This window comes from Hakea prostrata, chromosome 7 (assembly GCF_041222555.1).
Source record: "Hakea prostrata isolate BN-2017 chromosome 7, UWA_Hpros_2, whole genome shotgun sequence".
Lineage (NCBI taxonomy): Eukaryota > Viridiplantae > Streptophyta > Magnoliopsida > Proteales > Proteaceae > Hakea > Hakea prostrata.
The window spans coordinates 3041492-3057290 of NC_142606.1; the positions used below are offsets into that span (position 1 = coordinate 3041492).

Below are 15799 nucleotides of genomic sequence, written 5' to 3' on the forward strand. Positions count from 1 at the left end.
TTTATGGTTGGATTCTTAACAGGTGCCAGTTAAAATGGAGATGGTAAAATGATTCTACTAAAAAAAATTAGATGGTAAAATTGATTTACCTGAGCAAAATATCATCAGAGGTGCAGGTTTGGCCCTAACAGCCCTCACCCACCTTAAGCCGCTTGAGTCCAAATAGGGTTTGGACTCAAGATTTTGGCCCTAAGGGCGAATTAAGCCCAAAATATTATAGTCTTGACTAGGGTTAATGGCGGGCCTAGGATTACTCTTTGGCCCGTCGGCTCTGTCCCTATTCGTCCCTGATTTTTTTTCTTGACTCTGACCCTAATCCTTGATCTCAATGAATTAGGAACATGGATAATGATAGGGCCAATCAGGGCTAAGAACAGAAACAGGGTCAAGGATATGGCCAATCAAGTAGGAATACATTAGACTATATGAGGCTGGGCTTGGGATTGCAAAAATCCGGCCCAGCCGGCCCTGAATCTCATGTGAGGGCTACTACTTGAGGTCCCGTGAATGCTCACGCCTATGGTTATGGTGGTTTCTGGATATCAACGAGAAAAACGCAAATAAAGGAGGGAAACCTGTTCGGAGGAACAACGAAGAAAGAAGGAAAGAAGAGAACGAAATCAGAGCGGAATGGTATCAACAGCAGCTACCATGGCTGTGAACAGAACCCCCAAAACCATACTCATAACGGGCGTGAGCAGGGGCCTTGGAAGAGCACTTGCAGTGGAGATGGCTAAGAAAGGTCACACCGTAATTGGATGCTCAAGAGCGCAAGAAAAGCTCAACTCCCTGTTAGACGAACTCTCCGCTTCACACCCACAGGACAAAAATAAGCATCTCCTCATGAAAGTCGATGTGGTAAACCTCTTTTTCCCTTTTTCCTTCAAAATCTTGTTCTTTTCAGAGGAAGTTCTCAATTATGCTCTTGGATTCTTCTGTTCAATGTGTTTGTTGGTTTTCTGTTGTTGATTTTCTGAAAATGTTGTTGTCCTTGATTATCATTATTTTTTCTTTCCCCTCACAGATGCATATTCTTTCTGCCCTATGGTTAGATTATAGGGTTATTGTTTTCATGAGTTGTTGGATGTCGGAATTGCTGATTGTTTTCCCGAACCCTTCTGTACTGCCACTGTTACATCTAATTTCTTCTATATTTTTTGGCGTAATTAATTCGAATATCTTATAGCATTCAAATAATAGATATCGATACAAACATTTGAAGTTCAACCATTTTCTTAATAAATATTTTCATATTCATTTTGGGTTGCCTTTAAGAAACGTTTGTAAGGGTTTTCACTGACCCATGTCTGTGATTTATTGACTATTTCTTCATCTTTCTTTGGGGTGGAGGGTGAGGAGAGGGAGGGTGTTTTAGTATAGGCATCAGAAGTGCCCTTTGGCTCTGTAGCTCAACAACTAACACTGTTTCTAACTTTCTATAGAAGTCAGATAACAGCGTGCAGGAGTTGGCGCGTGCCGTGGTGGAAGCAAAGGGTGTTCCAGATATCATAGGTAATGAAATAGTTGCAAATGTTAGAATAGATACTTGTACACAGGGTATTGATGTCTGATACTAGGGGGGGGGGAAATCTTTTTTGATATCCTTCACAAATAGCCTTCAAAATGTTGATGGGTCCCTTTACACTCATTAAAGAGCACAGTGATAAGGAATTTTGAAATTATTCTGTTCTCTCCAGAATTGGGTTGACATTTAGACAAATATCCGAATTCTGATGCAGATAAGTTTGGTCTTCAGGTGGGACAGTCATAATTTCTCCTCTATTTAATTTTTCTATCTTCTGCATTTTAGCTTTTATGCTTCTTTGCCATGTCTATTCTGTTGGTTGAAGAGCCTGGGCTGGTTGTTGTTTGAAGAAGCTGGCTAGGTTTCTGTCGCAATCATATGCTCTCTAGTCCGTTTTTCAGGCCATTGTATTTTCCTCGTCTTGGTTCTTTTGATAAATTTTCTTCCTATGGAAAACTCAACCTTTCACTGTAGGAGAAGCTTCCTCTCCCTGATGCAATAAACTGACAAGGGGCTTTTCCCTCCGACCTCTCCGCACAACCTGACTCTCCACCACCTTGTTCTATATAGTTTTGGCCTCTTCGGTGTTGTACTTTTCCGAATTTCTTTTGAAGTGAAGAGATTATTCTCTCAACCCCTTCACCAATTTCATGTGCTTCTAGCAATTTATATAAATTAAATAAATAAAACAGGGGTTAACTGCTTAGAAAGGGACCACCAATGATCATACCACAGCATCCTTACACCTGTTCTAAACACAATACCTAACCCCAGCTCTGACGTCTGAGTGATCTTCCACATGCCCTTTGAAACACCAACTCTATAGGATCATTGACCTACTTTATCACCTGCACTCCTTTCTTTTCTCCGTACTTCAGTATGATCTCATACTTTTGCATAAACCCCCCCCCCCCCCCCCCCCAAAAAAAAAAAAAATCCCTAGCCTCTGCAGCTTCTCTAAAACCAGCATTCATGGGCTTCAATGTTCTTGGACAATTTATTTCACATCCATTGATTTTCACCTGTCAAAGTACAATGAAATTTGGTATTCATTGCCATCCCTAATGGCTTTGTTTCTTGTTTGTGATGGTGAAAAATAAGAAAGTGATTCCATGTTTCTTTGTTTTTTCAATCAAATTGCCATCTCTAATGGGACTGAGATTTGCATATTTTCAGTTAACAATGCAGGAACTATCAACAGAAACAATAAGCTATGGGATGTTCCAGCTGAGGAGTTTGATGCTGTTATTGATATTAATGTAAAAGGGGTAGCAAACATTCTTCGTCACTTCCTGCCCCATATGGTTGGACGCAAGCAAGGGATTATTGTCAACATGTCATCTGGTTGGGGAAGATCTGCGGCCGCACAGGTAACTGGGGATAAATGTCATGTAGTGGCATCGTAGCAATATCTTATACTCAAATGGCAAAATTACTGGATATTATTATTTGGACAGGTTGCACCATACTGTGCTTCGAAATGGGCAGTTGAAGGTATGACTCGGTCAGTAGCAAAGGAGTTACCTGATGGGATGGCAATTGTTGCTCTTAGCCCAGGTGTTATAAACACTGACATGCTCGCATCATGCTTTGGCAGTTCGGCCTCCTTATACCCGACACCTGAATCATGGTGAGTATCTTTGCTTCTTCATCGCTGGAACTCTTATCTACTTGGCATTTGCCTATTTTAACTATTGAAAATTGAATGAGTGGTGAAGACCACTCTTGGTATGTGAAACCATAAAAAATGCATTCTCCATCCTGAACCTCTGTCAGGTTCGTAAGCTCCACAGAAATTCACAAGTTGATTTCCCATGCTTCTATGTTCTCCTAATAAGAAGCTCTTATTTCCACACCTTAACCTCACTCTCAAGAAAAATGGGTCATTAAATTGTAAATTAAGAAAGCAGACTTCCATTTAATGGTAACGTTGCTTCATTGTGACTTAGAAGTCGCAGGTTTGACTCTAGAAACAGCTCCTCCACAAAGCAGTAGTAAGGCAGTCAAAATTATGACTCTCTTCTAACCTGCAGTGCCAAGAGACTTGTGCATCAGGTACATCCTTTTTTTATTGTGAAGGTGTAAGCTAATTCCCATCTTTTCATTCTCCTATCTACAGGCCTCCTTCCCCCAGTCCCCTCCCTCCCACCATCTACGCCCCCAAAAAACGAGGTTATTACATTCTTAAGTGATCAGTTGACCCTTGTAAGATAGCTGTATTTTGCAAAATCCAATCAACCATGAACTGCATCTCACATTTCACCAAGCTTAAAGAAAAGGCTCTACTTGCTTGCATTTGGCTGAGTTTTGGGGAGGATCAAATGAATGCAGCCTCACCGTTTCCAGATTTCACAAAGCTAATTTCTCAATGTATTTTATATTGATTGGCGATTCATCTCACCCCGGTAAAATGACCATTCAATGAATGCTCATAATGTTTTGTGGTTGAGTAGATTGAGTTCATTCTGCCACTTAGTTTCGTTTCAACTAGTCCATGTGCTTAGTACACTGATTTTTAGTAGTTTTCTCCACCCATAGCGGTTCTCCCACCATCCCAGGGTTCACAAACCTCAACAGGGTTTTAGTATTTTCTTCATAGACTCTTGTGATGCCACCTTCTTGCCTGTGGTGAATGGGTTTCTCTTCCTGGTCTTTAAATTCTTCCAGAAAATTCTGAAATAACCTTGTTTTCTGTGCTATTCTTGTACATGTATTGACCAGGGCTCCAAAGGCAGCTACTTTGATACTCAACCTTACAATGGCAGACAATGGAGCATCTCTTACAGTGTAAGGTAATGAGTAATAACAGATGAGCTCGCCAACAACTTACCCAACCTTGATGTCGGATTTATGTCATGTAATTCTCATGTAGTACTTAGGAAAAGTCAATTAGGCTGAGAAGCCTTATAAAATGTACGAGATGAGTCACCCCCCCCCCCCTTTTTTTTTCTTTTTTTCCTTTCCTTTTAACCCCCAACAGTGTTTGGGTCAAGTGGCAGTAAGATAGGTGAACTCAAAATGTTAGTATTCGTTTCTCACCGTGGTTGAAGCGATAAATTAAAAGATTTCTCATGTCTCTACATGTATCTTGTCATGTATTTTAAGTACACAAAATATAATTCAAGATCATGCTATGAAAGTTCTTTAAGATGGTCTTACTCTTAGTTGCCCATCTCTCATTTGGGTGAGAACAACGAGGCATCATCCCAGAGCCACTCTTCCGTTGTCTCTATTAAATCGGAGTCTCGTATGATTGGAAAGAATCTTCAATCTACCATCACGAGGCTGTGTAGATGGCAATTACTAACACTTCTTAGTAAAAAGGTCATAGGTTCAACTTTGAAATCTATCAGGCTCGTCGCTCTTATGTTGAAATTTTGGCATTTTGTTTCGGAAAAAAAATTGGCAACACCATCTACTGTAGTATGAGACGACAATTGACTTCATTTATTGAAGAGAAAACACCCTGTGCGTTTCATAGGGGAAAATGAACTTCTCAGACAGCGAGGGCCTGGAAAGAATATGATCGTGTAACTCCTGACAAAACTCAGCAATATATTTTTCCTTTCCGTCCAGAATTTGATGACCATGAGCAAGAACACTTGAGCGAACGCCAACTTAACATTTTTCAATTGTCCCGCTTTACAACATCTATTTGTGGAAGTTGAACGAAGATTGAAGAACAGTATAACAATGGATATTATAGATTATATGATAAGGATCAATATCATCACAAATTACAAACATCAATTACAGATGCACATGCTCTGCTAAAGCCGGCAAGACAATTTGCCCAAAGTGCCAGCCGCAGTTGAACTAATTAGACAGTTCTTTCATGACATTAAAAAATTACATCTCTTCTTTATTCAGAACTTCCTTGAGTTTCCTCCCCATAGCAAATGCCAATGGGGGAGGAACGGCATTCCCAATCTGCCTGTGCTTATGTTGAATGGTACCAGCAAATTTATAGCCATCAGGGAATCCCTGCATGCACACAAATGTATACCCACAGTGAATCAATTTAAGACTCTTGAGGTCCTGGACTCAATGTTCCATATGTACAATATAGACACTACTTGTTGAAAACAACAGAAATTATATAATCTGGACTTACCTGAGAGCGTGCACATTCACGAACTGTGACAATTCTATCTTGCTCTGGGTGAAAGCACATCCCCACCTTACCCATGGGTTGAGGGTCTGTGATGGAAGTTGGGAAGTTTCCTTCCCAATCTAACCTTCCAAACAGTCCCTTCCACTGGTTATGCCTTTTGGCTGTATTGGGTAGACACCAAGGTATCAAATCTACTAATTGCCCTGTAGATAGTCTCACCTGCAGTTCAGAAGTAGTTTAGTAAATCATTAGGAAGTAAGAAAGCAAGCTGGCAACTGCAGCAGTAGAGTTTCACACCTTTTCCTCAGGGAGGTCACGCCAATCAGAACCTGGACGCCTAGGAATTCTCTGGCATCGAATGAGATTCAACTCATTCATTTCTTTTGATATATGGTCGTGCAAAATTGTCATATCTCCTCTAATTTTCTTTTGAAACCATGATACAGGTTCACCTCCATACTGTATACAGAAAACATTAATGAGCAAGAATAAAGGAAATCCATCTAAGAAAGTAACCTTAGAGATTCCATGAGAAGAAGCTTACATCCATCATTGCTTTGGATGCACCATTTCCAACTGATGGGAGATCTCCAATTGTATCTTTCACAGTTATCGCTCGGAAAGGTGCTCCATTCCCTGTACTCCGAACTGCAGCAAACTGTGAATTTCCAGTTAATGAGATCTTCAGCTCTGGCCCAGCAAAGACATGCATTGGCTCAGGCCATTCAGGAAGTGTTTCTTCTGGAGAGGCAGCCCAAATGAATGCTCGTTTCCGTGACTGGGCAACCCCATAAGCACCGGCTTCAAGAATACCAAACCTCACCTATACAAAAATAACATTGTCAGAAAGATAGCCATGAATTCTCTGTGACACTATCTTTGGTATATCAACCAAAAGTAAGTTACCTGGTATCCTATCTCAAGAAGCGATGCTAATGTTAATCGAAAAGTTTGCCCCTTGTTAAACGACACGAAGTTCCTCACATTCTCTAGGAGGAAGAATCTTGGCCTGAAGTAGTCAGCGAAGGACAAGAATGCCAGTATCATCTCACACTGGACTTTACTCCAAGTGCTCTGATTGAACCTGTTCATCCCAGAAAACCCCTGCCCAAAAAAAAAACAAATCCAATTAAATAAACATTATTGGTACCAGAAAGCATGGTCAAGTGGGGAAAGGGAACACAAACCTGACATGGAGGACCTCCGTTGATGAAGTCTACCTGACCAGGCAGAGGCAAATTATTGATCTCGTCACCGAGCTGTTTAGACAACTCCGCAGCCTCAGAAGTTGAGATGCACTCATCTGCATCTCCACATCTTTCCATTATGGCCCTGCATTGCAGCCCATTTTCAGGTTGAATCAACAAATGAAATTGAAACATAAGTATCTGGAAACTAATGCACATAATTAGAAGAAAAAGCAAATAAGGATGCAAACAATGGTTTATTCCTATTTCCAACGATTTAGCAAGCAACCAATGAATAAAAGAGGACTAAGATTGAAAAAAAATCAACCACCTTAGGATGACATTGCAATTGTTAATCAGTGTTAGAGCTTCTGGGTGGTTGAGACGGAATGCCTCTCCAGCAGGTTCTTCATACTCGATGGCCCACTTGGTTTCCGAAACCCCTAAAATTATTAAAACCAGCATGATCATTCAGCAAGCATCCCAACAGAAACTCAGCAAGAAGTTTTGGTGGAAAAGAAAGAGATCAAAATTGAAGGTTACCTGATTTCTCTAGTCCTTCAGACAAGCCACCACAACCAGCAAAAATATCTAGAGTGGCTAAGCAACTTTTCTGAGATGCATCTACTTGTTTGTCAAGGACACCAGGATCACTTTCTCCTTCCTTGCCCTTGCCTTTTCTCTTTCTGGATGTAGATTCATCAACCTTTGAGGAGTCTAGTCTAATACTAGTTGGCAACTGTCCACGAAGATAAATATCATCAAATCAACAGGAACATGCCAATTTGACCATAGCAAAAACAAAACACAGAGACTTTCCATCAACTACTCCAATATAGTTCAAAATGAGTTTGTATGCCAAATCTAATGAAGGGTTAGTACCAACTAAAAGAATTGTATTGTTGAGACAAGTTAGCAACAGATGAATTACCCGCTTGACAGCTCCTGTATCAGGTTCGTATAAATGCTCACAAAAGAATATATGTTCAAAGATTGCAAGGCCATGTGAAGGAGGTACATCTATCTTTCTTCTAACTTCACATCTCCCTTCTATCACCTCAACAGGCAATGTAAGCTTCTGTTCACTGTAATAGACCTGGTGTCAAATCACACAGAACACAACAGTCACAATTACCATCTGATGCAAGAAATCTAATAGAGCAAATCTGAAAATATTTATGCCTAAGATCTCAAAAACAAAGAAGACAGTAATCTTACTTCTCTAATGTCAGAACTGTAAGCTTTTTCTAGCGATGCATCCTCGGGTCTGAAGAATCTCCTGACTTTGACTTTGGCTGATTTCGGGTCAGGTTTTTTGGATATGCTTGGGACATCAAACCCAAGCAGCTGGCATACAACATAAGCTTTCAAGCCAACATTTCTCCCACCCTTGAAAGTTCCCTGGTCCTCCGCATTGTTCCCAAAGTGATGAGGGCTTACATATACAAAATCATGAATTTTGTACTGAAGCCCCTTGTATGTAATTGTGCTCTTGGAAGAATTCACCACGAAGATTTCATTCTCCCTTTCAGTTTCCTTTATTTTGCATGAGTGGCAAACCCCAGTTCCAAGACCCATGTTTTCATAGGGAAGCTTAAAGAAAGCACCTCTCTCAGGCCAATACAAGCTTTTACAATAATATTCCATGGGGAGATCCCTCCTTTTTCTATCTTCTGCCCGTGCTCTATCATTCTTTTCGAAGTTAATGTCATCCTTCCTATGCTGATGGCCCCAAGAAATCTTGCGTACATCCAGAACCACAGACTTTTTAACATCCCCCAGTTCAAATTCCATACACTCATTCGTTAAGAAAACCTCCCTCTCATTAGCAGTGTTACCAAGAACTGTCTGAGACCCCCTTTTCAGTAGCCTCCCATGGATCATTTTCCTAGCATCTGATGTTTCAAACATGTACTCCACAAAATATATGGGTAACATTTCCTCTGAATCATCAACTTCCAGAAAAACAGCACTCGCAACTGCAATTACTTCTCCACGAATAACTGCCTGCCTGTAAAGAGGCTCACTAGAACATGTTGTTCCAACTGGCCCACCATCCCACTCAATTTGCTTGATATTGGACTTACATTTAGTTTGGCTGAATGAAGGAGCTTTTGGAGTCACCTTTTCAGGAACTGATACTTTCTCTTCTTCCACCTCTTCATCGTCATCCTCTTCATTCTCCTCTTGTTCTTCATCAACTTCTTCCTCTTTTGGATCGATGTTATCTACATTCATGTCATCCGGAGAGTAATTTGAATAGTACTCACCCCAGATTCTATTTATTAGCCGAGTAGTTGTTGCCTCCATTGCTTTCCTTTTTGACACCAGAGGTCCCATTGCTGCTCGAGGGTTCAGGTTGGTCTCCTGCTTTATCACAGCCTTCTTCTTTACTTCAAGTTTTGTGTGTTGCCTCTCTTCCATTTTAATCGAGAGACCAGTCACAAAAGCACACTTCTTGATCTGTTCATCAGGGTATTCTGCAAACTGCTGCAATATTATCTGTCCATGGACCACCACATATCTCTCCAAAACTGCTGGATTAGAAGAAATATAAGCAGGATGGTCTTTTTTAAACTCCAACAATTTCTTAACAACATCAGCAAAAGAAAGTCGAGCAACACGGCTTTGCTCCTTTAACAATGTGATAATGCCGATTGAAAGCCTTGCTGTTTTTAAAACAGTTTCGTACCATGGAGCATACTGTTTTGATGGCTTTCCAAGCCTATACCTGAAAGAATTGAATGTTTGTTTAATATGCATCAATGGTAACTACAAACAAAAATAGACAACTAAAAAAGAAAGGAAAGTACCAGGCCAAATCTGTTCGAATTGATATGAAAACCATCGACGATCCAAATTCAATCATCCATTCCTTTATTGCACTCAGATAAATTGGAATTCCACCTGCATGTTGTGCCCCTGAAACACTTGATGACGATTCTTTTGGATCAGTATCAAGACAGAATCCACTTCCATCATCGGCGGTCATTATCCCAGACCCATAGGCTGTTACATCAACTTCGGCACAAGGTTTCATTGGGAGGAGCTCCAAAGAAATAAGCCTGGAATCCGAGTTGTAAAGTGACCAATTGTGGAGCATCATTCTTGGAAGGCTATCACTATCATACACATCAATATCATTGTCAAGGACAACATATTCATCCATCTCTTCAGCAGAGGTCTTATAGTAGGCAGGTAGGGGATAATCATTTGCTATTTCATTTTCATTGATCTTAATATAATACTTATTTGAACCAGTAGCAGGACGGTGTCCTTTCTTTGATTTCATTGACGTCCAGTACTCCTCCTCTTGCAACAACCTTGCTAACTTTGCATCCTCATCTTCGTCACCCACACCAGAGGAAGTAACAGATTCATCCAATTTAGCAGATTCATCCCTGATTTTTAAACTTCCATCTGATGGTGCATATGAAGGAAGAAAATCCCCTTTTTTCCTACTCTCGTCTCTTAGGGCCAAAAGCACAGGTAAGTCAGAAAATTTTGTATCATCTTTTTGGGATTCTTCCAGACCAATCAGCTGATTATAGATGAATTCACCCTGTGAGATGACAAAGTCCTTGATAGACGTCCCATTAGGGAAGCTTTTACTTCCACTCATTGACCGGACAACACCAGCAATCAATTCATCAAAACTTAAGTCAGGGTTTCCTCCAGAAGACTTTGACAGTTTTTGGAAAACCTGAATACAGCAGCGAGCCTTCCATAAGAAATGGTCATAGAACTTCCTATAATTGCTGGCCGGTTTCACACAATCATAATCTGCAACATCAGTTGAGACCCAAATTACTGGGGACCCTTCTTCATACCCAGAGATTGCCCATGTCTCAATCCTCCCAAAACCTTCACATCTTACACCCTTGTCTTTATCCTTATCAGGAGTCCCCTCCCAATGCAAAACAGTACCAGAAATAAATAGGTCATCAACTTCAGACATCTCAAAAGGCTGTGGATTTCCATCTGCATCATGTAGGATGAAATCTGTGAGTCTTCTATTTGGCCGAGGATCATCTGGACCAGAGGTCATGTTTACAGCTACAGTCTCATCTTCCACCAAGGGATCCCTTTTTGTTTCAATGACATCAGATTTCTCAGAAAAAGAATCAGATTGCTCCTTCATATTTGAACTGGCAGCAGCTCGCTTTGGCATGTTGCGAGAACCAGCAGGCTTACTGCTCCCAGGCATCTTTCGCTTTTTTTCTTTTGGCTCATTTCCAGAAACTTTGTCAGTATTCCTTTTATGAAAATCAGAAGGGATAGCCTTTTGTTTACCCCTGGTATTGTACGTCATTCCTAAGACCAAGAAAAGGGGTAGTGAGAAACCAGTGAAAAAAAAGATAGATGTGGAATTGGACTAAAAACTCATACAGAAGCAAGGAGAAGTCCCAAAACCAATAAAAAAAAATAACCAAGACGTAGGAATATGAACAAAGGAACAGCACAAAAGATCATAATAATCTGCATAACGTGAAATCTTAAGGATCCACGAGCCAAACACGCCTGAATATTTCCTTCAATAGACGCATACAGACAGGTAGGACAAACATTCAAACCATGGACATGCTTTACAATACAGTTCTGATAACCCAAGATAAGCGCCATTGGACTTTAGCGCCATTGGACTTGATGAATGTCTTGAGTACTTCACTTAGATGCACCAATTTCAAAGCAGATACAAGTACAACAATGTGACCTATTAGGTAGAGAAGTATAATGACAAAATTCAATGCTCCGGTTAGATGTGATGCTTTTATGGCAGATACTAGCACATGGTAGCTCAAATGGCTTTAGGTGATATTTATATATTTCCAATGGACAAACCAGAAAAATAACCAGGGAAAAGACAAGCTTCCAGATGAAAGAAATTAGATATATCAATCAGAAAAGAAAAAGGAAAAAAAGCATAAACAAAAAATGGCTGATGAGAGGAGGAAAAGCAAAAAAATAGGCATAATTAAAACCCACAAAAGGAAAATGTAAATCCAGAAAGGAACAAATCAAAAAGGGGGGAAACTATAAAAGGCAGGAAAAAAAACAGACAAAACAAGAAAAAAAATACAAAAATAGGAAAGCAGGGGGAAAAAAGTAGAACATGGACAACAGTTAAAAACATGGTGCAAAAGTAAGATTTGAAGCTGTAAGATTTAAACATAAAAATCACAAAGTATGAACAGAACTACAGGAAGTACTGAAGGAAACAAAGCAAAGGGATACTAAGAATATGCAGTGAACTGTAAGCATATTGTATAGACAACAGAAAACAAGATATTTCGATACCATTAAACGCACATGTGATAGAATAGGACAAAACCCTAGAAATTGAAATCAGGAAGAAGCAGCAAAGCCTTCCATCGTGATTTATGGATTTTTTTTCTAAGGCTACTAGATTATTGTTCTTGAAAGTAAAATAACAAGGAAATTTGACAACAAAAATTAAAGATATAATATGCACAGTAAGAACTGATTCAAGAGAAAGGTTTAGAAAATCAACAGAGTCCTAGTCCAGATTGACTGTTTCTGACTGAAATGGTTCCCCACAATTTGGATATGATTCTCGGAGGCATGATCTAGAAAAATACAATTTATAAACGAGAAAGCAAAGTAAAGCACGTTGTTTGACATAACCCATGGTCTAAAAGATTATATGACACAGAAGCCTAACAGGGAGAAACACAAGCTCCCACTGTTTACATATTGATATGGAAAAATTAAACCAGTCGTACAAACTTAAAGAAGTAGAACCGTGGTTTTCAAATTAAACAGAAGAATACATGTTTAAAAAAATGGGGGAAAAAAAGTTCGAAAAAATAATTAAAAACAAAAATAAAAATATGACAGACTGAGATCAAGCAGTCGAGCAGGAAATCGATACATCACTTTTCTAATAGGAAAATATATGCAGAAGATCAGCAAACCAGAAACTCATGATTTTTCCAAAGGAAACACAAATGCAACCCTAGAACCAAACTTGCTTTCATTAACAGCCCTCGAAGAAATCCATATTCAGATTCAGCTCACAAAAAAAGAGCATACCTAAATTATTGAGCAATCAAAAATAATAAAAAGGACTTTGTATGAAGTGCGAAAGCGCAAATGCAATAAGGCCGGAATGGGATCTAAAAGATCTTATCATAATACATAAAAGAACAGTAACGAAACGGTACTCAAAGCGACCCTTCGAACAATGAAATCGTTTGAGAAGTTTACCTGAAGGAAGGTGACCATTGATAGCACTCGATGTCAAGTCTGGATTAACATCCAAAGCAGTTGACGAACCCATTTTCAGTAGATATTCCGGTAACGATCAAACGACGGATCCAGATAGAGTGAAGGAAATACAGATTCAATAACGGTATGAAATCCTAAATGCCTAAAAGTAAACCTATAAAACTTCTTCGGAGGCCATTCGAAGGGGAAATGGACATAGCAGCAATAAACGGCAAGAAAGATTTGAGATCAAGACCCGTTGTGTTCTTATCAATCTATTCAAAATCAATAGGCTGGCGGGAACATTGTTAGAAAGGGGTTTTTTTGGCGCCATTGGAAATAGCAACAAAATTGAAACGACCACCTCCAAAAAAATTTCCCACTTGAAAAATTACATACGAACCTCCTCCCCACTTTCAGCTTTTACACTCACACCACCACTATCTCCACTCTCCACTGAGAAACAGACACAGCTTCTATATTTAAAACAAGTTTCACTATAAAGTCAACAGTCAACAAAATAAATGTCGTTTTATAGATATGATGGTTGAGAAATTTGCTTTTCATGATAACCATATTAAAAATATTTCTCAATAAAAATAAAAAAAATTTTAAAAAAATGATGAAAACTTCTGCAACACGGCAACAACAAAACCTTAAGAGTTAGCTGCAAAGATAATGGTGGAAAAACAGAGAATAAATTCAAAACGACAGAAGAACCATGAGAAAAACTAAAGTCGCCTAAACCGTGCTGCTAATGAACTTTTAGGTTTTAACCGGTCAACTACACAAATGTTTGATAAACCTAATTTGAAAGTGATGGTTAGTTCTTCTCTTTCAATCTTTCTTTAGTATATGAATATCTAATGGTTATAAACGCTAAATTGGATGCCTTAGTCCCCCACCCAAAAAAAAACCCTAATTTAGAAGGTATTGTTAATCTATATATGGTATTAGCTGTATTCCATCATGTGGTTTCATTGCCTTTTGTTTTGTCTAAATCTACAACTTGCAAGTTGTTGGTGTGGCTCTTTTATTTATTTCTGTATCAAAAATAATAATTTTATCACCATATCATATGGGAATCCGGATCATCACCCCGTCGGAGGAGTGCTCCCCCATGGCATCCTGACTACAAAAACCTGTGGGTCCCACTGTTAGGAAAAAAATTATTTTTTCTAAAAAATGTTTTTCACCGTGGGCCCCACTGATCTTTGTGGTCAGGAAGTGTCGGGTAGCACAAAGTGCTCCCCGTCGGGGTAGCTGATCCGGACTCATCACATGGCCCCTCTATAATTGACAAGGCCGAAAGATAAACTATTTGTATGGTATTTTTTTTTTATCAAAATAGAAAAAACAACGATTATATTAAATGAAAGAGTTTAGGTCAAAAGACTTATACAAACGAGAGAATTCCACAATAAACAATGATGGTATACCCTATCAAGATCTGTCTAGAGATAACCTACAAGCACATTTAGCAAGGAAATCAAGAAAGTCATTGTCAATTATAGGAATATAACTAAAAGAAACCCTATGGAAAAAAAAAAAAGAATAGCGCTTCAAAATATCTACTATTAAATTGAGACACATTCAATCTAAATATGAGTGGAGACTATTGAGAGACCTAATGACAGGTAAACAGTCCGAATGAATATGCAAATCAAACCCTCCTAAAGAGGAGCCCAGAATAATATCATCTCTAATTGCTTCAAGTTCAACTGAAGTTGCAGAAGCACTATGACCACATCTGCTTTGAGACGCTACAAAACCACCATTATAGTCCCACATGATGTACCCTCTACCTCCATTGTATGGTATGGTGTATATATGGCACATCAATCCCTTTAAGGGAATTGTTCGAAATAGTAGAAAACAAATAATACTTTCTAAATCAAGCGTTGGAGCAAACAGCAGAGTATAAAGATACTGAGCAACATACCATGGAACACTGGTGGAGATAGCAATAAAATCCTGTAAGGGAGCGTGCATTAAAATAAAATAGAAAAAATCAAACAATATCAATAACTTATTATTATTATTATCATCATTGTGGACTTAAGGCTTTTTTTTTTTCTTTGTTCTTAGTCAATCCCCTTAAGTTGGGTTAAGACAACTTTTATTATCGTATCTAGTATTAAGTTGAACGTAAAACAAGTATGAATGAGATCGTCATAGTAAATGTTTTGTTTCTTATTATAGGACATGTAATAGAAAAACGACGCGTATCCATTGCACGATACTTCGGTTTAGTTTCCTATTTGCAACATACGGCAAAAATTCCTTATAGCTCTCCATGAGCTTGATCAAATTACAATAAATTCGCATTATTTAAACAAACATAAAGACATTAACTATATAATGGCGAGTTTTAGTAATCATTGCCAATTACGTTGAAATCATTAGTTGAAGTAACGCATTTATGGTCAATCCAACTACAAGAAACTTCGAAGATTCGTAAATAACTAAGCTCCCCTTGTAGATTAATATCGAATCTATTTAAAGTTTCCTATATGGGCCATTTTTTTAATATCGAATCTCTTGCAACATAGCTAAAACTATAGATCGAAACATAATTATTGAACTACAACCCTAATTGCTCATTACCATGAAATTGATATGCTATGCTCCCTAAAAAGATGGTTCTCAAAATGCAACTCTATACATGATTCAAGTGACAATATCAAGATATACAAAATAGACCAAAGGAGATAGACATATAATTTCAATAAAACATCAAATGGA

At 38.8% G+C, this 15799-nt stretch overlaps 2 protein-coding genes across 2 annotated transcripts; one reads left to right on the forward strand and one right to left on the reverse strand.

The window, feature by feature from the left end:
- Window positions 1–509: 509 nt before the first annotated feature.
- Window positions 510–4928, forward strand: LOC149008990 (NAD(P)-binding Rossmann-fold superfamily protein). Its single transcript, XM_089161128.1, has 5 exons — window positions 510–858; window positions 1443–1512; window positions 2702–2895; window positions 2983–3155; window positions 4247–4928. Exons 1-5 carry the CDS (start codon window positions 631–633, stop codon window positions 4314–4316), a joined length of 735 nt encoding a protein of 244 aa, XP_089017254.1. The 5' UTR covers window positions 510–630; the 3' UTR covers window positions 4317–4928.
- A 292-nt stretch (window positions 4929–5220) lies between these two features.
- Window positions 5221–13864, reverse strand: LOC149008991 (DNA (cytosine-5)-methyltransferase 1B-like). The gene is made up of 12 exons (XM_089161127.1): window positions 13055–13864; window positions 9640–11140; window positions 8045–9557; window positions 7758–7922; window positions 7370–7565; window positions 7158–7269; window positions 6827–6971; window positions 6546–6743; window positions 6184–6462; window positions 5937–6098; window positions 5640–5858; window positions 5221–5509 (listed from the first exon to the last, which is right to left on the reverse strand). The coding sequence occupies exons 1-12, from the start codon at window positions 13125–13127 to the stop codon at window positions 5375–5377; spliced, it is 4698 nt and encodes a 1565-aa protein (XP_089017253.1). The 5' UTR covers window positions 13128–13864; the 3' UTR covers window positions 5221–5374.
- Window positions 13865–15799: the final 1935 nt, after the last annotated feature.